The 26645-nt window shown below is 41.7% G+C and overlaps 1 protein-coding gene across 1 annotated transcript; it reads right to left on the bottom strand.

Annotated features, from left to right (window-relative positions):
- cemip2 (cell migration inducing hyaluronidase 2) lies at window positions 1-26645 on the bottom strand. The gene is made up of 24 exons (XM_087849054.1): window positions 26411-26645; window positions 23644-23998; window positions 23412-23552; window positions 22679-23246; window positions 19913-20082; window positions 18963-19154; window positions 17708-17877; window positions 16003-16215; window positions 12211-12416; window positions 11362-11431; window positions 10614-10742; window positions 9954-10042; window positions 8646-8777; window positions 8441-8476; window positions 8107-8262; window positions 6772-7003; window positions 4480-4695; window positions 4176-4387; window positions 3834-4016; window positions 3414-3633; window positions 3229-3330; window positions 2979-3112; window positions 1865-1971; window positions 1-1783 (listed from the first exon to the last, which is right to left on the bottom strand). The coding sequence occupies exons 2-24, from the start codon at window positions 23978-23980 to the stop codon at window positions 1584-1586; spliced, it is 4215 nt and encodes a 1404-aa protein (XP_087705180.1). The 5' UTR covers window positions 23981-23998; window positions 26411-26645; the 3' UTR covers window positions 1-1583.

Genomic DNA, 26645 nt, shown 5'->3' with positions numbered 1-26645 from the left:
TGACTTTATCATAAAACAAAACAACTTTATTTGTTTTGCAATTTCATGACAAATTGCAGGAAAGATGTTTTTTCCAAATCATTTATCAATTAATAAGAAACAAAAACAAATAAAATACACACATTAATGGGAGTCTACTTTCCATTACATGTACAGTTCAATTTCTTATTTGCAAAGTTCACCCCTAATCTTAAGAAGAAAAACAAAACAAACAACTCACTTGTGCATCGATGAATCTTCAACTTAAGGAAAAGGCAAAGGGACTCAACCCATTTCTCGGTCTTTTGCTCTTTTTAACAGTAGAGTGGTTAAAAGGCAGCGAGGTCATCCCTTCACCTAACATGATCAGACATTTACTCACACAGTCACAACTACTCATCATCGCTCAGTGGGGGAGCCCTGCTCACGGTAAAGATTAAAATAGCCTCAAAATAAAGCCGTGTAACCTTTACAGCTAAAATATGATACTTTTACTGTCACTGCTGTACAGCACGGATACAAACTAAGAAAGAAAAAAAAAAAGGAAACGGCAACCTAGAGTTATATGTTACCATACTGTTTTGGCAATAATGCACATGAATGAGGCAGATGAAAGGTAAAACATTCATTTCTGTTTGCGAAGACAAAAAAAAAGTAGAGGAAAGGTATTTGTGGCCAACACTTGCCACACCATCACTGTGAAAAGACAAATACAAACATGAGGAGGGAAAAAAAAGTAAGTGTGTAAAGAAATCCATAAAAAGGTGCTTAAAGATCTCAGATGTAGAGCTGCACGCGATTCAGAGGTTTTCCAGTTTAAAGAGAATCTATTGCAACGTGTCAAATATAAAAGGAGTCACCTGCACAGAAGTCGTTATTTTTAAGGGTTTTTTTGTACACAAGAAAGGCCAAAAACCGTCAGATTAATTTTACACACATTATTATTATGCATCTACATGATTATTTCGATAGAATATGGCTTGTTATGGTTATGTTTTAAAGGAGATTTGCAGTATTAATCACCAATGCGACTAAACCACATTAACAACGGTTTTTGGCTTAATACTGCCATTCACATCTCAGAGGCAATGACATTTGTTTTTATCACTTCCTTCGACCTGAGCACATCAAATCCATCTTATTTCGCTTTCACGTCAAATCAAAGTCATTTATCCTCATAATTAAATTTTGATCTGTGTATGCAATGAATTGGGTTCTGTGTTCAGAATCAATTACTGCACAATAAATAGGACAGGTAGGTAGATCTTGCAGGATTACTTTGGGTTTGTTTCTTCTCCTTTGTTACTGTAAAGCTCCATTACGTCACTCTGGCTAGTAAGGCAGGTTGTGTGTATATAAAGAGGAAAGTGCATTGACTTCATGGCCCAAAGGCATACTGACACATACATACACACGCTTACATACACAAAAAAATTCATTCGATTCATAAAAAACCCCACTTTCATTCCTCTTGAAAGCAGTAAACATCTTTGTCATCGTTAATAAATTAAAGGTTCAGCAGTTCACATTCATCAAATGGCTGTGTGTTTGTGTATCTGTGTGCAACAGCATTACGGCTAGGTAACATGTACAGTTCACATTGGTTATTGTTGTCCTGTGGCTTTTCTCAGAAGCTCTAGGTCTTTGCGTTTTTGAGTTGCAGGTCGCGGACAGCCATACATCTCCAAGCCCAGAGGCAAGTAGCGCTCCTGCAGCCCTAAGACGTCATCGCCTTGTCCAGCCAGTAGTGAAACCCAAAAAGGAGGTGAGGAACTCCCTCGGAAGCCCCAAAGTGCCAGACTCTCTGCGATAAAAGGAAGGGGGGAAAAGGCATGTAAAAGACATCTAAAATACAGATAGACAGACAAACTAAAGTAGTACTAACCTTTACTATGCAGATCAGGATCTTTGGCCACACCAAGAGAGACCAGATGTGGTGCGATATTGACCAGCTCCCCCGACTGTCCCCGCGTTGCCACGAGGACTATTGACCTGGAGGAAATAAATACTTCTAATAAAGCCACTCTACAGCCAGAAGACATATTATAGTGTCATCCAAAAAAAAGAAAACCACGTTAACCCACACAAGGAATTATTAAAATACATTTTACTTGCTGATGACACTAATTGATATTGCTTTTTCCAAAGTTTAAACACGCCCTGAATACAGAGGGAAACATTTTACAAAAAATGCTTTGATCTTAGTAATTTATCACCAAATGAAAAAATAGAATATATAATATTTAGTGACGGTCAAATAAATAATGAAGTCAATATGATGACGAACAATGTCAAAATAGAAACTAAAATTAAAAATGTCTGAATATTGACCATGAGTTATGTTGGCAAGCTCATAAAAAACACGTCTAGAACTACATCATTTTATATAAAAGTTCAAATATCTTAAATCAAAAACACTATTGTTCCCTAATAGTTCTATGAATTACCTGCTGTGTGATGTTTGGGGGAAAACATACAAAAGCTAATTCAGTTTATTTACACTGCAACAGAAAGCTGAATAATAAATGGACTGGATTATAATGAACTAAACAAAACAACAGACCATTTATTAAACTACACTGCTTAAAATGTTACAGTTTATTTTCATAGTCTTTTATTAACACTGCACTACAAACTGCATATTCAGTTGTTTGAAGTTAGAGATGAAGTCTGAACTCAGAGAAAAAGGTTCAAATAAGTCATTAAAAGAGTGATGTATGTCTGGACAAACTTTGGGGATAGCTATGAGGAGCAATTTAGATTGTGCAGTTTATTCTGTAATTTTTAAAATAATTGTTTCAAGATTTTTTTTTATTTTATTTTGATGAAATCTAGTTACACAAGTGTCTCCGGTGTGAATAATCCCTGTCTGAATCCCAGCGATATGTTTGATTTCCTGTCAACTTTTATTTTTATGGGAATTTTCTGTTTATTGTTCATATTTACGAACTTTATTTGTTTTGTGTATGTATTTATTTATCAGTTTTGCCCTGCCTCACCTGTTTGGTATGTCAGTTTCCATCTTTTTATCCACTTTACTAAATGAGGTTTTCTTGGTGACTTTTCCAGAGCAGGCATCCACTGAGACCAGGAAAAACCCCGGCTGTGAGAAGGACATGGTGATCTCATTCACCTTGGGGAATTACAGCAAAGAAATTGGATTAAATAAACCCTGTTTTAAATCTGAAGTTTAAAACATGAAGATAAAGTGTTTGGATGCATTTTTATCTGCCTGGCAGTTTTGCTTACAGTGATAAAGGAGACGTTGTCTCCTCGCTGCTGCTCTTTAATGCTGAGAGACTTCACTTGAGTCTGGAGGTAGGAGGTCCATGGCTCACTGGAAAACACAAGCTGAGACAGACGCATGTCGATCAGCGGTAGTAGCTTTGGATTTAATTGACCAAATGAAGAGGTCACTTTAAATGTTAACAAACCTGTTTAGCACCGCAGTCTCTGCAGGGCTGCGTGTTTAGAGCCGGCATAGGCACCACGACTGAGGGAGCCTTGGCGTACTTGGGGTAAGCTTTGGCTGTACAGTTACAGGTCTCTTTGGAGGATGTAGTGGCTGTGATCTTCACTCTTTCACAGCCTTTAACAGAACAGTAGCTGTGACCATCACGACCATGCCGGGCCCGAAGGTAGAGCCACAATAAGCTGGGGATGATGAGCACAATAAACTTTTAGAAGCTCAGTAGAGTCACTGAGGGATTTAAAAAAACAAAAAAAGCAAAACACAATTGAAATAAAATTTATCTCATTTTTTATTAAAAACCAAATCTCCTACAGTCGTCACATTGCAGTATTTTCAACTGCGAGTTCAAACAAGGAAAAGGAAAAACAATCTTTCATCTCACCCAGCAGTCTGGTCAAAGTAGTACTTCCTCTCCATTGTCTTTTTCTGCAGCTCTGGGAAGGATAACACGGTGCCGTAGTCTGTGATGTCATCAAACGTGTTACTTTGCCTGTCGTATGTGTCGGACATAATCTGAAAAGTGGTGTCTGACGGATAACAGAGTCCCACCAGCACCCAGTCATCCCTGAGTGAATGAAAGAGCAGTTTGAAAGTGGTTGAAAACATCAGTACAATCAGTCGATGCAGTGTGTTGCATCCTCACTTTAGGACATTACAGATATTTCAAGACTTGGACTAGCAGTGGCTGAAGAGGCGAACACACACAGTCATTCTTATTACTCACTTATCAAAGTTAATGAGAGAGAGGACCATTTCTCTGGGCGCAGGCCCACTCCAGTGCAGAGTGTAGCTCTTGCTCATCATCAGGATGGGCTGGTACTGCTGGGACGACGCCCCCTGGCTGTTAATCCCCCTCAGTAACAGAGGAGAATTAGGGTATTCATCTCTGCTGATGGATAAACTCAGGCTAGGGGCTCCTTGGGTCTGGATGTACACCTAGAAGAGAGGAGGATGTTGTGGAACGTAACAATCACTTTTACATCAGAAGGACAGAACAATACTGAGGTGCAGACCCGAGTGCGCTGTACCTGAGAGTAGCGGCCGCTGCATATCACTCCATTCCACTTCAGGTTTTTCACACAGCCAGGATGTTGGATAAGGTAGTTGTCTGCTCGGCCAACGTAGGTGTCACTGTAGCCTGTCACTGAGCCGTCCAGATCGTGAAAGATGGAGGTTTTGTCACCGTCGAGGTTGTTTTCATCAAACCACTCTCCAGGTTGTCCAAAGAATGCCCGAAGATGCACCTGAGGAGTTTATTTGTGTTACTTACTGAGAGGTGATTTTTAATCTAAGTTAACCAGGTATCTGCTTAACTTTCCATTGTTTCCATCATGTTCTTCTCCATCTTCCTGGGACAGCTCACTTACTTTTTTTTAAAATCGAGATCTGTCTATGCACTGCATAAGGACAGGTAATATACCTGCATTCTATTTTTTTGGTTTCTTGGCTGTGCATCTTTCATAGTTTATGTGCCAAACTGAAATCACCAATCAGCCTACTTGACAAATTAGCCTATTAGAGGTCTCCTTTGGATAAAAAACACTGCACTGTACAATGATCCCACAAGAGGGCGCCAGTGATTTACAACAGTTTCTGCACAGGCCTGATTCTGAAAGATGGCTCCTTTATTCTTCTGTGTTCTGTCTGCCTGAAACGACTCCCGATTCTGTTTCTGCCAGGCGTCTGACCCAAACACACTAACAAGTTAAACAAACTCTTTGAAAACATATCAGATCTAAAGGGTAAAAATCTTCATGCTGGATATCAATGCTGATATAGACTGGGTAATGTGTTAGGAACTAAAGGAAAGTTTGATGGAAATGAAAATTGAAAATACATCCTAAAAATCTAATTGAAAAAAAAAAAAAAAAAAAATCATGTAGCAGGCTAGTCCATTTTAACTGCTGCAACTCAAAAGGGTACTCAGTAATTCATATGGTCCCCAGATGCTTGGCTGCATGCCTGAGAAAGTTTGGGCATGCTCCTAATGAGAACACTGATGGTGTCCTGGGGGATCTCCTCCCAAATTTGGACCAGGGCATCACTGAGCTCCTGGAATTTTAGCGAGGCGAGCATGGGAATCAGTCAATGGTTTCAGCTCCTTCATCCTTCAAGAACCGCCTGCACACTATTACCACATGAGGTCGGGAATTGTTGTGCACCAGGAGGAACCCAAGACTCACTGCACCAGCATAGGGTCTGACAATGAGTCCAGGGATTTTATTCTAATACCTAATGGCAGTTAGAGTGCCATTGTTCAGCCTGTGTGTCCCCTCCAATTGTGCTCAGGGTGAATCTGCTCTCATCTGTGAAAAGCACAGGCCCAAGTGGTGGACCTGACAATCCTGGTATTCTATGGCAAATGCCAGTCAAACTCTACAGTGCAGGGCTGTGAGCACACGGCAAACTAGGGGGAGTCTGGCCCTCATGTTAACCCCATGAAGGCTATTTCTTATGGTTTGGTCAAAGGCATTCACACCATTGGCCCGCTGGAGATTATTTTGTATGGATCTGGCAGTTCTCATCCTGTTCCTCCTTGAACTAATGAGTAGAAACCAGTCGTACTGATGGGTTAAAGACCTTCTACGGCCCTGACCAGCTATCCTAGAGTAACTGCCTGTCTCCTGGAATCTCCTCCAGGCTCGTAAGACTCTGATGGGAGACCTCTGTAGGGTCCAGGTATCACCTAATGCCACCAGTATTGACAACAACCTCACCCAAATGCAAACTAGTGAAAGAACAGTCAGAAAGATAAAGGAAAAATGGCAGTGTCTTTGACCTGTAAAACCATTCCTGTGTTGGCAGATGTTTCATTGTTGCACCTCTAGTGCACTTGCTGCTAATTTCATTAACACCAAAGCAGCTGAAAATGTTTTGGTGTTAGCTGAAAAAACCCTCGTGCTACTTAAGTGACCGGCTCAATATCCTAGACGTTTAAGTGGCTTGATGCTATACTCTGCTTCAGAAAATTAAAGGAACACTTTTTAATCAGTCTATTAAAAGATAGTTGTAGGGGTAAATAACAAATAGGAGCAAAGCACAAAAGAGAAAGTGGGCATAAAGTACGGTGCACTGGTTTTAGGTAGAAATAAAGGAAGGACAAGGGAATAAATCGGGTCAGAGAAGAAATATTCACATCTACTGCCTGAATAAACAGATATATCCCTGCTGACCTGGACTGAAAGCAAAGTCTCTGAACAGGTTCAAACACTGCTCAAATATTACACATTCCCTTTGGAAATACAACACTGGGACAGTGCACCACATTTACAAAAAAGAATAAAAGCTTCAATGTTCGAGTCTCACTGAGCCTTACTTACTGTGGAGTGGAAGCTGAGCTGAGACAGGTTGTTTCGAGGGGTGAGCTGCCAGGTGTTCTTCAAGTTGAATCCCACTGCACTGGTATGACGCGTGGTGTTTTCTGGCGTAGTTCGTTCTGGTGTGGTTGTTGTGCGTTTATTTGTTTCGCTTAAGGGGGCAAAGCCACGAAATGTGCTCTGTGTAAGCCGCACTGGGCCATCGTAGATCTGAAAACCTCGGATTGGGAACGTCCTACGGTGGAGATGATGAGGAATAAGCCACAATTAGGCAGTGCAATTGATGGAATATATAAAACCAGACTGGGGTAAACAGTCATCATTTACATGGGTTACAGGACCATTTTAGTCATGAACTGGCAAAACCCAGCTGTGTTAACATTAGCAATGTAGATGTTACAGTCAGTGCAAGACAGCTGTGATAGCTATTTTAAGAGATGTTTAAAAGAAATCCAGAAAAAATGACCAAACAGAAAAAGAAATGTACTCGTTTCCCCTGGCAAGAAATAACAAGTGTCAGCAGCAACAACGGCAATTAAACTGACCGAGCCAGATGTCGCAGGGCACTGAAGAGGCCCGTAAAACAATTTTAAAGCTCTACACAGTGGCCACAAACACACTGATTCTTGAAACTCAAATACAGTAATTATTTTCCAGCATCCTACTTAAGCTCCTCTTCTCTTGTATAACAATATCTGTAATAAAAGAGACAGAAAGAAAACAAAAAACACATGGAGACAGCTGCCAGGAGATCCTTGGGGCATTGCAACAGCAACAAATTAGGATTTACCACCCTGTCTGATTTGGTATTACAGCAGGACGAGCCTCTTGTCTCACAAATGGTGCTGGGCAGACTGCTCATTAACATCTGGGTTGTTCACTTGTGTCACACCCTACATATATAACCCTCTAAATAGGACTGAAACTGTGACATCTACCTGAAACTAAAGGGAGCTGTGTTAAAGGTCTGAAATGGTGAAGAAAGTTCCTTTTCCTGCTATGCAACCAAATTCAGCACAAGGCATTTCCTTCCTAAGAACTGCTGTGCGTGATGCCACCACCATTTTTTATAGACTACTTAAATGTCATTTCATTTCACAATCTCACTATCAGCTAAAAGCAGCTGTAACACCTTCATCTGTCCATCTTTTCAACAAGTCGGTTGCCTTGCTGGCTTCTCTCTTCCTTGTTTGTTTTCCCAGCCTACATTTCTTTGGCAGCTCTATTCCCTGAAATTCCTGAGAAAAGTCAAGTTTGATTTGGACTTTTGCCTTAGCACTCCAAATATGTCTTTCCACCATTCATTATTTAATCTTTCACTTATTACTCTCCCCTCACCTGTTTCTAGGTAGCGTCCTCATCTTTCCGTCAATTCCTCCCACGCCCCAGTATTTATTCTGTCCTCCATTCGTCCCCCTGTTCCGGCTCTCGCCCACAAACAGGGACTGCGTCACCTCCTGGCTGGAGCCTTCATCTTTAGGGTAGCTGCCATCACTGGAGAACACGGGATAATACATAATTAGTTAATTATTAATGCAATCGTTTCTGTACTTTGCAGGAAGAACAGCCACCTTGCTATCACTTACAAGAAGTTAGCCCATCCAGCGGGACGACAATAAAAACAAATAAAGCTTAAAAATACAGTGAAAGAGTGATTTAGACAAGTACACACCTGGCAAAGGACAATCCCACTCCATTGTCGGCAAAGCTGTTCAGAAAAACGAATAAGAGAATAATATGTTAAGACATGTCTTAGAAAATGTTTTTTTTGTTGTGAAGACATCCTTCCTTTATTTTCTCACCCTCGGTTCACTGGAAGACTTGGAGCAAACTGCCAAACCAGCACAAACTGAATCATAGCTAATGAGATGTCTCACCCAGAGTTCTTGATGATAATGTCTCCACCGCGTATCCACGCCCCCAAGTCGTTGTTCTTGAAGGAGATCAGAGTGTCGATGACAGCTGCCACCCGAGGACGACTAGGGTCGGCATTTTGGTGTGGGCGAAATCTAAAAAAATAATTCAATAAAAATACTTTGTGACTAAAAATACTTTTCTGATATTTTCCTTGGGATTTTTCGATGACGACATCAGTGTCTTTGTAATTATTCATGCTTACCACAGTGTCACACCAACCCCACCACTTCCCCATTTTAATTTTAGCACATATGGTACTCGTGAAAGTCAATGCCCTAAATAACATGCAAACACACGCAAATTATACATAACTGAAATTTAGATTAAAGGTTTAAAACTCCACTGTTGAATTGCTGTGCTTTATCTTTAGGTGGCACTATAGGAAAAGGGCATAGTGGCATTAGTCACAAAAAGTTTATTTCTTCCTGAGAACATAAATGTTCTCAGAAATACTTTTATAGTGTTCAAAAAACAAGGGGGGGGGGGGGGGGGGGGGGGGCTGCTCATGTTCCTTTTGCATCCTTGTGGTGGCATTTCAGGGTGTTATTTTTAAAACCTTGTCAAAAGCCAAATCATTGCTCAAGGGATTTTTTTTACCCAACTGTGGAGCTAGATGAAACCTCTGAGAACAACATAAATCGCTGGAGACGTTTTCTAACAACTGTTACCGTATCTTGCAAATACACAACACAAATCTCCCCGTGCCTTCTGCACTTGAACAACATTTAAAATCCCTCCCTTCATACTTGTGCACACAGACCACAGTGCGCAGTCTCACTAGACACATTTTTTCCACCTAGCTGAGGGCTGTATTCAGGTAGGCAGCTGCAGAGTGGAAACTATCTGTAAAGTCTTGTTTTCTCTGTCAACACAAATCTGACAGACCTTCCACTAAAATGCAGTAGCGCACTATAAAGCCATCTGTCTATCCCCGTCAATGGCTACATCCCAGCTGATATTCAACAGGGAGCTACAAATACCTTAATTCATGCAGTTTGTGACAGTAGCACTAAACAAACAGTAGATAAGTAAACCACAAATACTGAAATATTTACACAGAATAACTATACACTATGACGCATTTGATAACCAACCGCAGACTCTTAAATAGTCTGCTTGGATACTGGATATGTGCCAAAAATCACTTCCAGGTCTGTGCATTTGTAACCACGAGTGGTCAACATGCCCTTAGCTGTAATACTAACAGTTATGGAAAACTTAAAGTATCAACAAATCTCTTTGCAGTCTGTGTCTAGACACATACACACCTGGCACTGTTGTCCAAACATAGGTATTCCCGGGGGTCAGCAGCAGTGGCATTGGTGGTCTTCACTCCTTTGTCGATGAACAGCCCTGCCTGGAAGGCATGATTACAATAAAATCCAGTAAAACCACAAGTACAAGGAGGTTTTCTGCTATAGGGACATAAACAACTCCACTAGTGTATCTTCTGGCGTGGAACCTGATACGTGCTCAAATGTAAAGTTACAGAATGAAGGCTGTACATGTGTCTAAACATACGGATTAGTTTTCCCTGTTAAAATAAATTAAGCCCGTCTGTGTTTTTTTGTACATGGAAACCTGGCCTGTGAGTTGGTCTTGTGGTATAACCGAGGCATAGTCTTAACCTTCATGGCTCCTTCCTCTGTGAGAGAAGCTGGACAAAGAGCTTACAGTTCACCTGCCCGACTTCTGTCATTACAAAACAGAGCACCATTGTGGACCCTACTAGTGAGTGTGTGTGTGTGTGTATATGTCTATTCCCATTTTCTACCAATAACCAAGTAATCAAACAGGGATTTATGTGCAATGTCATTTGGAATACAAACACTGTATTTCTCTCCTCCTTGCTAAAGCACAGAGACACAAAGAGACAGCACAGCAAGAATTTGGACTGCATAGTGCACAAAAAGCAAGACTAACAATACCTTAAAGTTGGAGTGTACACGATTGTTGTAAAAAATCCCCAAAGGTGTGAGCTCGGCCTTGGTCTCTGGCACCAGGCCATGGGAGTCACCTGTGGAAGAGCTGTGGAACACAAACCAAATCCCAGCATCCTGGAAGAGGAAGTAGAATAGAGAAACAGAAGATAACCATGACAAACTAGAGGAGTAGGAATTTCATTATCAGCACTGATATACAATCAGCTGGTGGAACATAAAAAACAACAACAACAACAACAACAAGTGCATCTGGGTGAGTGTCACACTATTCTCATGTTGATGACGTCCTGCAGAAAGATTAAAGTTCACAGAAACTTACTGGCTTCTTTAAGTTTGCAGTCCAAAACAAAGAAATACCCCCACCGTTAAGTAGTACACAGCATAACCCCTGTGGACCTCCGAGCAGTTTGTACCAAAATAAAATTGAGTGATTTCTTTTCTTCTTTTTTTTTTTTAGCTTTTATGTTTAAAGGTCTTACCATTTTATTGCTCCATCTATCAAACACTAAGGACTGTTAAATCCCCTTTTTATTGATGGATAACTTTTTATGAGCATGAAGGTCTTTAATTTTATGTAATGTTCAGGAACACCAAAGCCAGTGTAGCTTTACTTTTTTGTTTTTTTAATAATAGTTAATCTATCAATAAGGACTTTGCGTTCTACTCTTGGTGACATGTTTCCTTAAACCACATGGAGAAAGTTATTTTTCTTTCATAGCTCTGATATTATTACCTGAGAACCAGCTGCTGCATTACTGATGAGGTTGTTGTTGGGGTTGGCGATCCAGAATGTTGAGACTGCCCTGAAAAACAACCACAAGATTACATGCACATAAGTAGACAGAGATATTAAAAAAAGGAGTACCTCGGCAGATCATAAAATATGATTAAGAAGAAGACAGACATCAAAGAAACCTGTGAGATTTCCCAAATTCCCTCAATAATCCACCTCTCCAACATAAGCGCTTCACGGGGAAAGCTCAGCCAACAGACACACGTACACGCTATCACGCTCTTGGAAACAGACCTTTCTGTTTCCTCACAAAGGCACTTTTCTTGGTCTTGCTATGACATGAAAACATCCCATGGAGAGGGGATGTTGTTATTGCCTGGATAAAACCACCTTGCCAATATCTCTCTCACACAGACCATCTGTGCTTTCTCAAAATACGTCTGCACCACCACACATGCTCTCTCACGGCTAATGGGTATGATTTGTTCCACTTTTAATCTAAAATGCAGGCATTGCATTTTTAAACATGGAAATTTAAATAACCCTTTATATACAACTATACCCTTTATACTCTGTTGGTATAAATAAAAACAAAGATGTTTCAATCCAATGAAAGCACATTTAAAAAAAAAAAAAAAAAAAAAAAAAAAAAAAAAAAAAATCACAGTTAACATACAAACACGTATAAAAGATACGAAAAGTGGTTTTATCCCAGTACAAATCTATGATATCTAAGTATTGTGACTAATCAGACATGTTTTTGATGACAGAGTGGAAACGTTATGCTGATGCCGATGTGATTCCTTATATCTGTAACCACAAATGTACATCATCGTCCTGTTCTCTTACTTGCACTCTGTACTGGGCGAGGGAGTGTAGCCCTTGTAGACTTTGTCCTTGATGCTGAGGCAGAGGGTCTCATTGCGATCGGTGGGTAAAAGAGTCCCAGGTCGGGTCAGGAGGCCAAGGTTGTGGTAGAAAGTGTTGCGCTGCTCAATCCCATCCTCAAGGAAAAAACAGTGGCCCAACGTGTCGTAGCCTATAGTGTCCTTGACCTTTCCAGAAATGGAACACAAAACACAGAAATTAAGAGGGAAAGAAAAAAAATTCAAAACAAAAGAGCTTGGACAAGAGACTTTTAGACTACTTTGACAATAACAGCAATAGCTATGTTAAGATATAATCAAAGATATCTGTTTTGCATTAGAGCAACAAGCTCCTTCACACATTTCAAACAGGCATATAAAATCTTTTTGTGTCCATCGTCTCCGTCTTTGCAGAAGTTTTCTTTTTTGTTGGTCGTTTTTATTTTGTTATGTTTTGCAATGTGTTTCAAACTTATGTCCAGCAGAAAAGAACTGCTGTAAACCAGTTTTAACTGATCCAGGCCAGTTCCATGCAGCCCATGATATGTTCCTTTTCCTGTATAATAAAACGGAATGAAATTTAACACCCCAAAGGAGAAATACAATATGGCCAAAATGCGAGTGCCTGTCTCCTTAAATAGTTAAAATTCCTGAACGATTTTCCTCTTACTGCTGAAGCTTTGGTATGTAGAGAAAGATGGTAGAAGATGGTCAACAGGAGAATACTTACAGGGTCACTTCAGTTTTTCTTGTTTACCTTCTGGTGCCAAGTCAAACAATGACATGCACCATAAATGAACTCAATTTCCTCTGTACAGTTAGGCTCAGAGCTTCAACGATGCAGACTCAAAACATAATTAAAAACAAACCTGAACCCTTCAGTCACTGACCACATACAGACAGTGTGATTTAGCTGAGCTAAGTTAGTACCTCTGTGTATAACTACATTTATCCAACAAGTACATTGGTGTGAGAAGTGTGTGACCCCTTCCTGATCTCCTACTGTTTTTTATATTTATCACACTTTTGATCACAATTTTTAATATTAGACAAAGATAACCTAAGTAAAAATAAAATGCAGTTTCTAAATGTTGATTTCATTGATTAAAGGAGAGAAGTTATCCAAACCTACCTGGTTCTGTGTGGCAAAGTAACTGCCCTCTTTATAGTCATGAATTAACTGTGACTAAGTTCAGTTTAACTAAACGCGCTCAAGCATGATTACCGGCAGACCTGTTAGAACCTGTCTGACAAAATGAAACCAGTTAAAAGATCTTGAAAAGCAACACCTCTCTGGGAACTCCCAGGCCCATCTCCCCTCACCACACTCCCTGCTGGTAACTGATGCCCTCAGGGGTCGGTGCGTTGGTGGTTCTTGGTGTCCGGGGCTGGGCGCTCAGGTATGTACCAGCTCACTCCCGGTGACTACTTGGCGGGGCCTGGTGCCTGTTGCCCAGTCAGGCCTCTTCCGGGGCAAAGGCGGCCCTCGGGCCTCCGGCCTCTGGGCCTGTGGCTCGGTTCACTCTGGCACAGCTGGCTGCAGACAGAGCCGGGGGGCACGCCACTGCAGCCCCCCTCTGGCTTCTGCTCCGTGGCTACTGGGTGACTCCTCATCTGGGGCTCTCCTCAGCTCTTCCCAGGAGGGTGACACGGATGCCCCTCCAGTGGTCCTCCTAGGGCTCTCGCACTCTGGGACCTCTGGATGTCTGGAGCCTGGATCTCCTCCATGCCTGCTTCATGCCCTGGGAGCCAGGGTTATGGCTCTCTACACCCTCTAGCAGACCATTAAATGGGGAAAGCTTTTGAATACAAGCGTGCTGATCCACATGGGTGTGCACACGGGTGTTCACTGTTCATAGACATAAACTACACCTTTATTGGCTGCTATTTCCAAGCACATTGTGAGCTGTCGGTCCTGCTTGCAACACAACAACATTCAATATTTAGTATTTACTGCTGTTTACACTTAGCTAGATTAACGTGATGGTGTTGTGTTTAGTATGTTGCTCTCTTCTTTTTCTCTCAACAGGTGATCCAGGAGATTTTTTTTTCTCTTCTTTCTCTTTTTAAGTACCCTTTCTCACTGTCCCTCTTCCCTTCTGTTTTTCTTTTCCTTCATCTTTCTTTCTCCCCTTCCTATCCCTCAGTCATGTCTGTCCCATCTGTAACAACTGAAAATAAAAGAAAATAAATAATAACAACAAAGGTTGATCAAATGGACCAATACGGCAAAGCCGTGATAATCCATTTGGCAAAGTAAATCCATTGGGTATCCTTGTTGGTCTTCAGACAACAATTCTGATGGCTAAAGAACCAAATGGGACAGGCAAAAAAAAAAAAAAAATCAACACATCGTGGCACGATCTAAAGAAACACCTGAGAAACAAAGTCACTGACATCTGTCAGTCTGGAAAGGGTTACAATGCAATATCTAAGGCTTTGGGACTCCAGTGAAACATGATGGGAACTATTATCCACAAATGGAAAAAACTTTGTGAACAGTGATGAAGCATCGACAACTCATCCAGAAGATCATGAAAGAACCCAGAACAACATTAAGCTTCTACATGTCTCGCTTAAAGTCAGAGTTTATGATTCATCAATGAGAAAGAGACTGGGCAACAATGGCAGCCATGGGAGAGTTCAAGACAAAAACTGACCAAAAAGAAGATGAAGGCTCGTCTCACATTTACCAAAAAACATTTGATTATCCCAAAGACTTTTGGGAAAATATTCTGTGGACTGACGAGACAAAAGCTGAACTTTTTGAAGGTCTGAGTCCCGTTACATCTGGCATAAAACTAAAACAGCATTTCACATAACACCTCATACTAACAGTAAAATATGGTGGTGGTAGTGTGATGGTCTGGGAATGTTTTGCTGCCTCGGGGCCTGGAAGACTTGCTGTGGTAAATCCAACCATGAATTCTGCTGTCTACCAAAACATCTGTTTTCATCAAAGAATCTGTTCATGACCTCAAGCTGGCGCACACTTGGGTTCTGCAGCAGGACAATGATCCAAAACACACCAGCAACTCCACCTCTGAATGGCTTAAGAAAAAAAAAAGGAGACTCTGGAGTGACCTGAATCAGACTAAGATGCTGTAGTACAAGTGTAAAAAGCAAGTTAATGTTCGAAAACCCTTAAACATGGCTGAATTACAACAATTCTGAAAAGATGAGTGGGCCAAACACCCCCCACAGTGCTCTAAAAGACTCAGTACCAGTTATTGGAAACGCTTGATTGCAGTTGTTGCTTCTAAGGGTGGCCCAGCCAGTTATTAGGCTTAGGTTTAATCACTTTTTCACACGGGGCCATGTAGGTTTGGAATTTTTTCCCCTTAATAAAACATCTTAATTTAGAAACTACAATTTGTGTTTAATTCCGTAATCTTTGTCTAATATTTAAATGTGTTTGATGATCTGGAACATTTAATTGTGTCAAACATACAAAAACAGGAAATTAGGAAAAGGCCAAACACACCACTGTATATAAAAACTTCTACATCTTTCTAAAGAGACTAAGATATTCTATAAGTGTGAAAGAGATGGAACAGGAAAGGTTGAGAGTGAATATAAAGGAGATGGGGAAAAAGAAAGGAAGATACAAGCCTTCACAGTAATCAGGCGTTGGAGGATACAGTTGATGAGCTTTGTAACAAACCACCAGTTTCCCACAATATGCTGCTCATTATTAACACTATGACTCATGTATGGTTTTCTACATTCTCACATACGGTGACGTATTCATCACATTTTAAAAGGCTTTACTAACCAGCAGGCCGTTGGTGGCGTGGATGGTGAGACAGCGGGAGAAGGAGTGGTGTATGGAGAGTCCGTCCACAAAGGTGGCCTCTGCGTAGCCTCCCTTCTGGTCGACATCCCCACACATGTGGAAGTGGAGGGGGTAGCGGCTTTTTCTAGCCTGCTGACCCATGTTCTTTAACTCCACGTAGGACAGATGCACTGATGAGAAGTTACTGAGAATCTGTAGGTGTTGAGGAGAGAGTACAATAAGCTCCCACCCACGACAAAAGCAAATGACGCCGGACTTGTGGTCCGCGTAACAAATGCTGGCTGACTAAAGTAATAAATTAAACCATTACAACTGTCTGCGTTCATCAACGACCGCACTGGGATATAAACTTTAGCCCATCTGGCACCGCGCTCTGTGAGTCGAGCTGTTTCAAAACCCCTGATGCTGGTGAATAAGCCGTGAATTACAGAAGCATAAATTAAAAGTTACGCACGCACAGAGATGCGCACAGCACATAGTCACACATGAATGCATACAAATAAAACGATACAAACAAATGTTCAGTGCTGTCTAAAAGGTCTTTTTTGTGGGTATGGCAAAATCAGCAGGATCTGGTTTCTGTTAAGAAGGTATTGGCCAACCCTTTCAGCTCACTGAAACTCAAGTACGCACAGTAAACACTGACCCTTACCCTCGCTTACATAAACACACACACACACACACACACACACAAGAACTAATTGTTTCAACAGTAGATTCCACTCCACAGAGTCAACCTGACTTAAAATAAGAGAAAGGGCAACTCACTGGACAGATGAATTGAAACATGAAACGCATGGTGCTGAACTGTGCTAAATTCGATTTGGCAGACATGACAGATGGCTTTTTGCTGGCATAGAAGGCCTAGTTACAAAGAAAACGCTGACTTTTCTTTTCTTTAAAAAAAAAAAAACAGCTTCATGTGTCCGTCTGCTGTACTTCGAGGTTACAGTTAGAAAGCTGTTAACATGGAAACAAAGTCTTTTGTTTAGCACATGGGGGGCAAATTACATAGACTCTGAGGAATGTTTACGTCCATTTGCCACCAATTTGAATGAAATCATACAAAATTACAGTGAGCTCACTGACTGCACTGGGACCCATGCTAGACAGCAGAGATAAATCTACATGTTTGACCCTCATGTGCCTGCTGCGTTTGCAGTTTGTGCTGAGCCTACTGAAGAATAGTCTTTCATATAGATTCAAACTTGACATGAAGTGCAAGAAAAGAGAAACAGTGTGATGGTAAACAACACCTCTCACATAGGCCAGTACACAAATGTAGAATGTATGCACCGTTCATCTTCACAGTGAGGAAACTGTCAAACAGACTCTGAATAGCAACCTTTAACAGGAAAGTACAGTCATGCCAACTCATGCAGAAAGATCGGCACAAAGTAAATGTGCAATAAATTTACACACAGTCTTGTTTTCATATCTCTGTGGGGACATCTAATTGACACAAAGCTTTTTCTAGCCGCTTGCCCTAACCATCAAAAATGAATGCCTAATCCTAACCATAATTAAAACCTAATTGTAACCCTGACACTAAAACCACAGTCTCAAAAATGCCTTCAAACTCATGTCAACAGGCATTTTGTCCCCACTGTTGGACCCCACAAATATAGTAGCATTCCAATTTTTGGTCCTCATAAAGATATCTAAACATGGTACACACGCGTACCTTGATGTGGCCTCCAAAGGTGTCATGGTTGTAGAACTGACACATGTTGTCTCCGTAGCAGGAGTTTTCCATTTCTCCATAAATGAGAATGTTTCTGGATAGGAGACCCACTTCGGCACGCATGTCGATGCCATCTATGATCTCTCCGGTATGGTTATACTGAGGCTTCCCTGAGCAGCACAGACAGATAAAACTAGAGGTCAAAAATACTACAACAAGGAGAAATTCTTAAAACTCTTAAAAGAAAAATATGTACAGAAACCATGAAACGGGTGCAAGTTGTTACTTTGTGTGAAAGCAAATTAGAGGTATGGCGACAGCAACATTTAATTAAATATCACAGCAACACGATTTGGTTTCTGAGGCGGGACAAGTCATACTAAAACACTACAATAACGGCTTGCTTGTGTTTAGATGATGCATCACCTAGCAGCCTTTCAACTGTAAACCACATTTAGCGCGTATGGCAGCTCCCGCTCAAACACTAACTAACCACACCCCAAAGAGTACCCACCAAACCAACACACATGTAAAAGCAAAAGTAATCAAACACGTATGAAACATCATTCATTCATCAACGCACAAAATACTCTCTGCCACAGATGATATGTGGCAGCTCAGGATTTCAACTGTTCAGCCTTTACTGGTAACAGAAACCCTAAATTCAGCCCACACACACACACACACACACACACACACACACACACACACACACACATAATAACACACCCTTCTCTCCAGGAAGGGAGTTGACAACAAAGGAATGAGATCAGGAAACATGCCTGATAGAGAGATGGACAAACTGCGAAACTGTCAGTGTAGTTTATTAACTTAACAATAGAAAACAGGAGGAGGTGAAGAAGGGGTGATGCATCCAAATCCATAACCCACTCATAAACCGCCCCGTGGTTATAATAAGATGGCCCTGCTTTTAAAAAAAAATAAGCTGACAATCTCTCCTTAGCATTTTCCAATAATCTTACGTCACCATAACAGCTGAAAAGGAAATGAGATCCCGCTGGACCGAAGGATTAATGGCCCTACGTCTACTAATCACATTTATTAACTACAGAGGAGCATAAGTGATTTTTTACTAGTCTTCACACAGGCCTTGTAAAATGAAATGTTTCTCTACATCAGTTCCTATTTGTACTGTTTGTGACAGTAGCTCCCAAACACCAAGAAATAACCCCTCAGGGCAAATACTGACACAGCTGAAGAAACCAATGGCTGTCTCTCTCTCTCTCTCTCTCACCTTGTATCTTGACCTGTCGGCTGTTACAGTGAGGGCAGGGCAGCAGGGTAAACTCTTCAGCCTGGTGCATTGAGTAGTCTGTGCTGGCAACTACGATGCGATCCCCTGGTAGCCATGTCTGTTGCACTTCATCCTGCAGGTTTAGCACCACCTGGTCCACAGCATCCACCTGGAAGCCTGCAGTAGGGACACCTGAGGGGTACAGAACAATATTGGATTTTAAATGAAACATAAGGTCCAGCACAGCACAACAGAGGGAGGAAGGCTAACGCTTTGTAGTCTTCTGCAATTAAAGAAAACATTGATTTGACTTTTAGCACAAGATTGTTGACATAAAGGCTTTCCACTAGAAGAAAAAAAAATGTAATCTATAAAGATAACTATTGAAGGGAGTAAAAAAGTGACGCTCTGTGTTGAGGGCGAGCCGTGAGTTAGTGGCATTCCCAAAAAGTCTTTTTAAAATAAAAGCCATTTAGAGTGTCACACATTGATTCATTACCATCTTATTTTGAAATAAATAAATAAATAACCAAGGACCAGACTGCAGTGACCTCACAGCTCATTGTGGCAACAAGTACAAATACCCCAGCTAACTAGAGTTTATGTTCTAATTGCTAGTTAGCCAACATTAGCCTGGTCACAGCAGGGTAAATGTGTTCTTTAGCAGGTATTTCTTTGATGTTTCTGCCTTATTTTCCCACTGGGTATGGTTTTCAGAGTATGGCACGTTGTACTTAAGAATTGAGTGGTAGAAAGCAAAGGTCAGAGAAAATAATAATAAATTGCCATGCACGCATCTCTATAAAACTGTGTTCTGAAAAAATTCATTTCCACTGAGCACTAATTCCGACTTAAGCTTCTCAAAAGTTCACGAGAAAGCAAGAATTAATTAGGAATAAATACCAGAAGTTGAGATTACATGGTTCGTTTTGGATTTCGTTATTTCTTACCGGTCTTCCACTCGCTATAGGCAGTGACCGAGAAACCCACTCCATTGACAGTGGTGAAGTTCCGTCTTGCCAGAGCTCTTCCTCCTGTGTCATGGTTTTCGTGTTCCCTAACATCCTCCGAGCATGATGCATTTCCACCGCCTATCACGGAAACCAAAGCCCACGCCTGCCTGGAAAGACCGAAGGAGTTAAAAGGAAGGTCGCAGAGAAAATGGAAAAGAAGAGGAAGTCATGAGTTTCACATTATTTTCGAAGAAATCATATAAAAAAAGCCTTAAAGCCTAGCTGCAACTAATAATCAACACCCATTACTGCTTCATTATCACATAACTACTTTTAATAATGTTACCTGTGCATATTTGCTTAGTCAGTGATGGTGTTTTAAACCTTGTACTTTAACCACATTCTTACAGACTGACATAAAACCACGTGTATTGAGTGATAAATGTAGCTGTAGCTATTTCCATAGACAATGCAAATTGCAGACACTGTGCTCATTGACAAAAGCAAATGTCTGAGATAAGCATGAAGCAGGAGAGTGGGTAAAAAGCAAAAAAGTGAATATCAGAGAATGTCAAAATATATTAAAGCGAAAAAGTAGAAAACCAGCAGATATCACACAAGTCATGGGATTATTGAAATAATTAAGGGAAAATTTTAGGAAGGGATGGGTGGATGTGTTAAAGCTATATTTGTTTTAACTTCTGTTCCAGGTCCTCCCTATCCAAGATGCCAAGAAAGCTTATTTTAAATGAGATTACAATGATTCAATAAGGAGAGGCTGAAATCATTTGAGCAAAGCAGCTCGAGGGTGTGGATGGCATATAGCACTGGCTGTGCTTTTGAGGGTGTGCGATCTAAAATAAGACAGCACAGTATGAGACATACAGTCTTGGATATTTCGAATATCATGCCCTTAGCTTCTCAAGAATGGCTTCCTGCTTTTCTCTTTTTCCCCCCCCCCCTCATGAATACCAAAAACATTTCATGGCAGCTGCTCTAATCTACTTATAAACTTTAAAGATTTTATCAGACAGACCAATACGCCTTTCAAACACAATTTACCATTCATGCAACCCGTGGAACTGTATCTGGGTCGGCAGTTGTCCATCCAGACTCAATCAAAGTGATCTTGTTTCCACCGAGCCATTGCTTGGCTCATTGCACGCGGTAAACAAACCCAGAGTCAACTCTATACTTAACCTCTTCAGCTCCATTTTATCCGGAAGTAAATGGGATCTACAGCCAAGCCTGCCACTCATGTCATATCTGAAGATGACATGATATAAGATGATTTAAGTGCATTAATAATGCCAGTGTTTACCTGAAAAAAAAAAAAAACTCTTAATATAAACAGCAGTTTGTACTCCAATTCACCAAAGACCCTCTATCTGTTTAAAATAATTCATCTTGCTGGCATAATCACAGTCTTCTACAAAAGGTGTCTTTTTGTAGATGTGAGTCACTGTGACATGGAACAGCACACCTCAGTGATACACAAACAGGATCCATCTGGGGCATCCACTCTTGTCTTTCATTAGAGCCACAGCGTGTGACTTTCTGCAAACTGACCTGCTGCTGCCTGTGTGCATGTTTTCTCAGTAAATCAGAGCTGAGTCAGATGGTTAAAGACGCAACAAGGGAGGAAAAAAAAAAAAAGGATCCTTTTTTGATTATTATTTTCGTCATACCCTTGATTTGGTAATCAACCTTTGACAACATCATTGTTTAACTGGAACTGCTAATGTGTGGGGGCCAGAGGTGAACTCACTATAGAGCACTATGAATGCGTGTTTCTTGTGTTTGAGTACTGTCCTGAGACACTGCGGTTAAAAGACAGAGGGGTCACATGCAAGAAGCAGCGGCTAACAGATTTGTGCATCGCTGCCAGGAAGGATGGGCGGACCCACCGAAATAAACCTGTGGAAATTAAATCAAATAGAAGCTGGAGGTCACAAGGTATGCACGCTGGTAAAGCACTGACACAAATGACAATAAACCGCTGAGAAAATCTGCAACACCACTCCCTCCTCCATCTCCACGAGAAGGCATTCATTATAATGCTTAATCCTGTAACCCATCTCTCACAGCCACAGCAAAAATAAACAAACAAAGCAAAAAACACTTTGTGACTTGTGTGATTTCAGTACATGATAAACTGTAGTCTGAACCTATAAAAACCAACAGTAAGAGGATTAGAAGAAACAGTCTTAGCGCACAAACCTAACTTCCAACAACCACTTCACGCGCGCTATCGTATGATCCTGTCGCGCCACTCTAGATTTGAGGGAAACCGCTTCAAGTCCTGAGCCACATGCTCCAGTGTGGTGGCATTAAGGTTATGGGCAGCTATGAACTCAGTCTAATCATGTCTTTTTGTTAGTTTAATAAGGCATCACCTCATGTGACCACGACTGGACCTGGTCCTTCTGAAGGGCAAAAAAAAATCTCCTTAGTTGCCACATTTTTGTACAAATCCTGGAAAACACTGTGCATGACCCTGTTATCCTGTACATGTTTCCTTTTTCTGGTGAAGCAGTGACACAAAGGAAACAGGAACTACGACTGATTCAAGGGAACATCCTAAATGAACAGAAAGCCAAGTTAAAAAAAAAAAAAAAAAAAAAAAAAAAAGGCATTTCTCCAGGGATGCTGGATGTGAGACAAAAAGCTTGAAGAAAGTATTGATGCGTCAAAGGTGACTGGGTTTAGTTTAACTGGTGACCAAAAACACAGATGATTCACAGCTTTTGCGGCAGCGTTTACCTGTACTGGAGATCCAGAACAAATCTGCTGCCGAGTTTCTCTTGGATGACTTTCCTGGTTTCTGGCCCAAGATTTCTCTCGGCAGAGTCTCCCACGGCGAGTGTGACAATTCGGCCCACAGGAAGGGAGCGAAGCAGCTGGGCGAGCCGCTGGCTGTCGTTGCGGGAATCGTACGTGTCGTAGCGTTCTGAGAACAGCAGAGCAGCCGTGTCCTGGTCCACCACGCGCAGGTGGATGCCTCGGCTGAAGTTTCGCTGGAAGGCATAACCCCCCGTGGCCACCCCAGACGCCGGGATGCTTCTGGTTAACAGAGACCAGGAAACTCTCTCAGTCCCGTGTACCTCCAGAGTTCCACCGGCCTTCACGCCAATGAACTTGCGGCCAAATGTGGGAACCTCGGAGACAGCCTCGCTGTCGGAACGGCCCATGAGAGCAATGATAGCATGGGAACGGTAGCGACATTTGGGCGAACCGATGTGAAGGGCGCCACCTTCTTCTATGAGGATGTGATGTGTTCTCAATGTTATGTTTTTGGAGCCGTCATGGCTGTCTGCAAAAACTACCCGACCTGTGAGAAGTCAAAGAAAACACGTTTAGTTCATTCTTGCTGTATGTTCCATCCAAAAGTTCATAAACTGAGCTTTAATAATAACAACTGGGTTACTGTGACTCAATCTGTGTTACATCTCTAGAAGCTACTTTACAAAAGTGAGACAGCTTGTGATGTGCCTACCTCCTGATTGGATGGTAAGTGAGCGTAAGGTAGCAGAAGCATCCAGTCTAAACAAATCTCCTCTCCTGACAATGACAGCCCGCTGTGGTTGGTGACCTGGATTCCAGTTACTGAGAGATGGGTTGTGATCTGGGCAATTCTCTGTAAATACGAACAGAAAGATGTACACAAAGATGTTTAAAAGTCATACAGAAATGGTTAAGAAGCCTGGAAATTCATAATAAATAATCACCATCTAACTCAGGACCACTACTGAGGCTAAGGACAAGGATAAGCGTGAGGAAGAAAGCCCCCAGTGACACTCCACAGCAGATCAGAGTCTTCTTTCTTAGCTTTTGCTGGAGCCTCTGCGCATCCTCCCTACGCTGGTTCTCTTCTGACAAGGTGACCCTTGTTTGTCGCCCCAGCGGCGGGCCGTGAGGTTTTATCGGTGGAGGCGGAGGCGTTTTAGCATGTGGCATCGAGCGGACTGGAGCCACTCGTCCGGGGACATAACCTGGGCACCTCTGGCTGCCCTGAGGTGGAGGCACAAAGACCGGGAACCTGCTGGGGCCATCACTAGTCGGCATGGTATACGTGTCTGCTACCTGAAAGACGATTGATGAGAAAGAGGGCAGAAGAAGAATAAGTGGCACGGACTGTATGCAAAGCATCAATAATTTTGTTTCAAATGAGCTTTTATTTATGGTTGGTTTACAGAAAATCTTGAAAAAGAACGATTTTCTGCTGTCAGTCACAACCAACTTTGGAAAAGGTCATATACAAAATCAAATTTCTTGTTTTAAAGTTTGGTTTGTATTTTAATATACAGACTGTTCAGCTGGAAGTACAAAGGTACCATCAGGCAGGCTTGGTGTTTAAGGATGAAACAAGGAGAAACTTAAAAAGAGGTCAAAGTGAAGGAAGACAATAAAAACGTGTAAAAACAGTAGGAGGTAAAGAAATAAAGCAGGCTGATTCTAGGGAAACAGGCAATAACCCACAAAGCATCTCACTCCAGGACCCCCAGGTAAAGATCTTCAGAGTGGCACTCAAAAGCACTATTAATCTACTCCTCCAGACAAGTTTGGCTTGAACCAGCGTGATATGGGCTGCTCATGTCCACAGTAACGAAGGAGGTCGTGAATAATGGATCACCGCATTCTTCAGACTATGTTAACACAGCTAACAGATGGCACCAATTACAGTAGGAAGGAGGAGAGCACTCTAGTCCCAGTCAGTCTGTGTTCGGGAGAAAGTAGCACAAAGCGAACCGAAGACATGGACGCTCAGTCGTCTCTCACTCAAGAGGACGATAAATCAAAAGTATTTTTCCTGCGTCAAGGAAATTCTGTGAAACTCCAAAGACAAGTTATCAGGAACTTAAAGGAAAACAATTGTCAACATTGTAATGCATTTTTAACTCGCTTTATTAATTGGGGTTTATTTACTCAAAAAGAAATGTGTTTAGATCCTCAACTCCTGTTTTGGTGCCTTTACTGTATGAGGACCAATCATGCTTACTCGCTTAGTCATTCCCCCCCAAAGCTCTACTGTGCGCCAGGAAAAACTCTGATTGGCTTTGAACAAATTTTCCTGGAGACTTGCTTTCATCTTGTAGCCTTAAACCAAGCATTTATGCACAAAAGTGCACAACTTGAAGCGATGAGGACACTCCCTGTTGTTCTGTAAAAAGACCTGACCCATGCCCCACAACACAGTGGGTCATGGGCGTAACTAAAGTACACACAAACATGCAGAGAGAAATATGTGGGCACACCTGCACGCACAAACACGCAGGGGTAGAGGACATGAGTGTGCAGAAAAAAGGCTTCTATACCACTTTTTGTAAACAGAAGTGCTCACTGTAATAACATCGCTGCTTGCCCTTTCTAGATTTTTTTTAAACAATAATGTCAAAATCAAATACACCCCAAAAATGATGCTTTTAGTCTTTAAATCTATCAGTGCTTCACACCAGTGCCAAGCCACAAACACACAAAATGACCACTGTCTTGACAGGCCATCTTGTCATCATTTTAGACCAGAGAGCAACAATAAACCTCTTCTACGCATAAACAAAGCCATGTAGGAACAATCAAGGACTGTTCAGACAAAAGCTCAGTCATTCATCTAAGCTTTAAAATAAACTGGGCAGAACAGCAGGTGGTTCGCCCACTTCAACTTGAAGTATCCCATTACAATACCATTCCCCACCTAAACATAAGATGGGGAATGAGTCTTCAGAAGCAGATCTCTGGCTATGTTTTTACTCCAAATTCCAGACTTATTCTGTTCCTGGAAGCTAAACCGATCGCAAGCCTGCAGACCTCATGTGTTCACTACTGACTTGTTCTCATATCAGCCGGAGTCTGCAGCTACCGAATATCAAACAGATGTGTGAGGAAGCATTTGGGCCACACCATCACGCATTCCTCGGCTGTAAAATCACCCTTTACTGTAGGGTTACTAACACTGACGCCATGTGTTCACTTAAAACTGTACAGAGGGAGTAACAACAGCGCTCACAACCACGCGTCCACACTTGTTCTGTGTGCGGACCTCGCTGACACTGAGGTTAATGAGGATGCGTTCAATGAAGGATTTCACTATTTCTGGACTTTAATTTTGGCCACCTTCTTTTAAACGTGCACTTCCAAAGGGCGTGTTACCGAGTTTCCACAGCAAAAGAGGAACCCGAGAATAAGAAGCATGAAATAAAGAAGTGAGCAAATCTGGAAAAGTATTCATTATTTACAGCTTTTCTTCTGTTTCGCCGTTATAGTAGCTGGTGAATGGGACACGTAGCAGCACGCTTTGAGAAACTTTTCAACAATAGCTTAAGAGTCAATTATGACTTTTGTCGTTCACTTATAATAAGCCTAGCGCCCCTTTTCTAGAAAGCAAGCGTTGCTTCAGAAGTTCACAAGGTTAAATTCTCCTCTTTCCCCCCTAATGGTTGACGGACGGACACAGGCACAATGTAAAAGCGGCTGGCCAGGCGGACGGTGGGGTCTTACCGTTGGAGGGACTGTCCTATTCCTCTCCCGGCTCTGTCCATTCGCTCTCTTCCGAGCCCTGAAAACGTTGCCCCAGCGGTGGTGAGACAATCAGATAAGTTCTCACCCTGACAACTCTGCGCCTTCGTGTCCCTTCTTATATACCCTTTGTTCACATGGTGGTTCTTTTTCTGCTGATAGGCTGTCTTTCTCCCCGCGATCAGCCTCCGGTCCCACAGAGAGCGAAGCAGGCGCG

Source organism: Neolamprologus brichardi, chromosome 12 (genome assembly GCF_056152115.1).
Source record: "Neolamprologus brichardi isolate AB-2024 chromosome 12, ASM5615211v1, whole genome shotgun sequence".
Taxonomy (NCBI): Eukaryota; Metazoa; Chordata; class Actinopteri; order Cichliformes; family Cichlidae; genus Neolamprologus; species Neolamprologus brichardi.
Note: the sequence above shows the minus strand (reverse complement) of the source record. Positions and strands in the feature narration are given on the sequence as shown.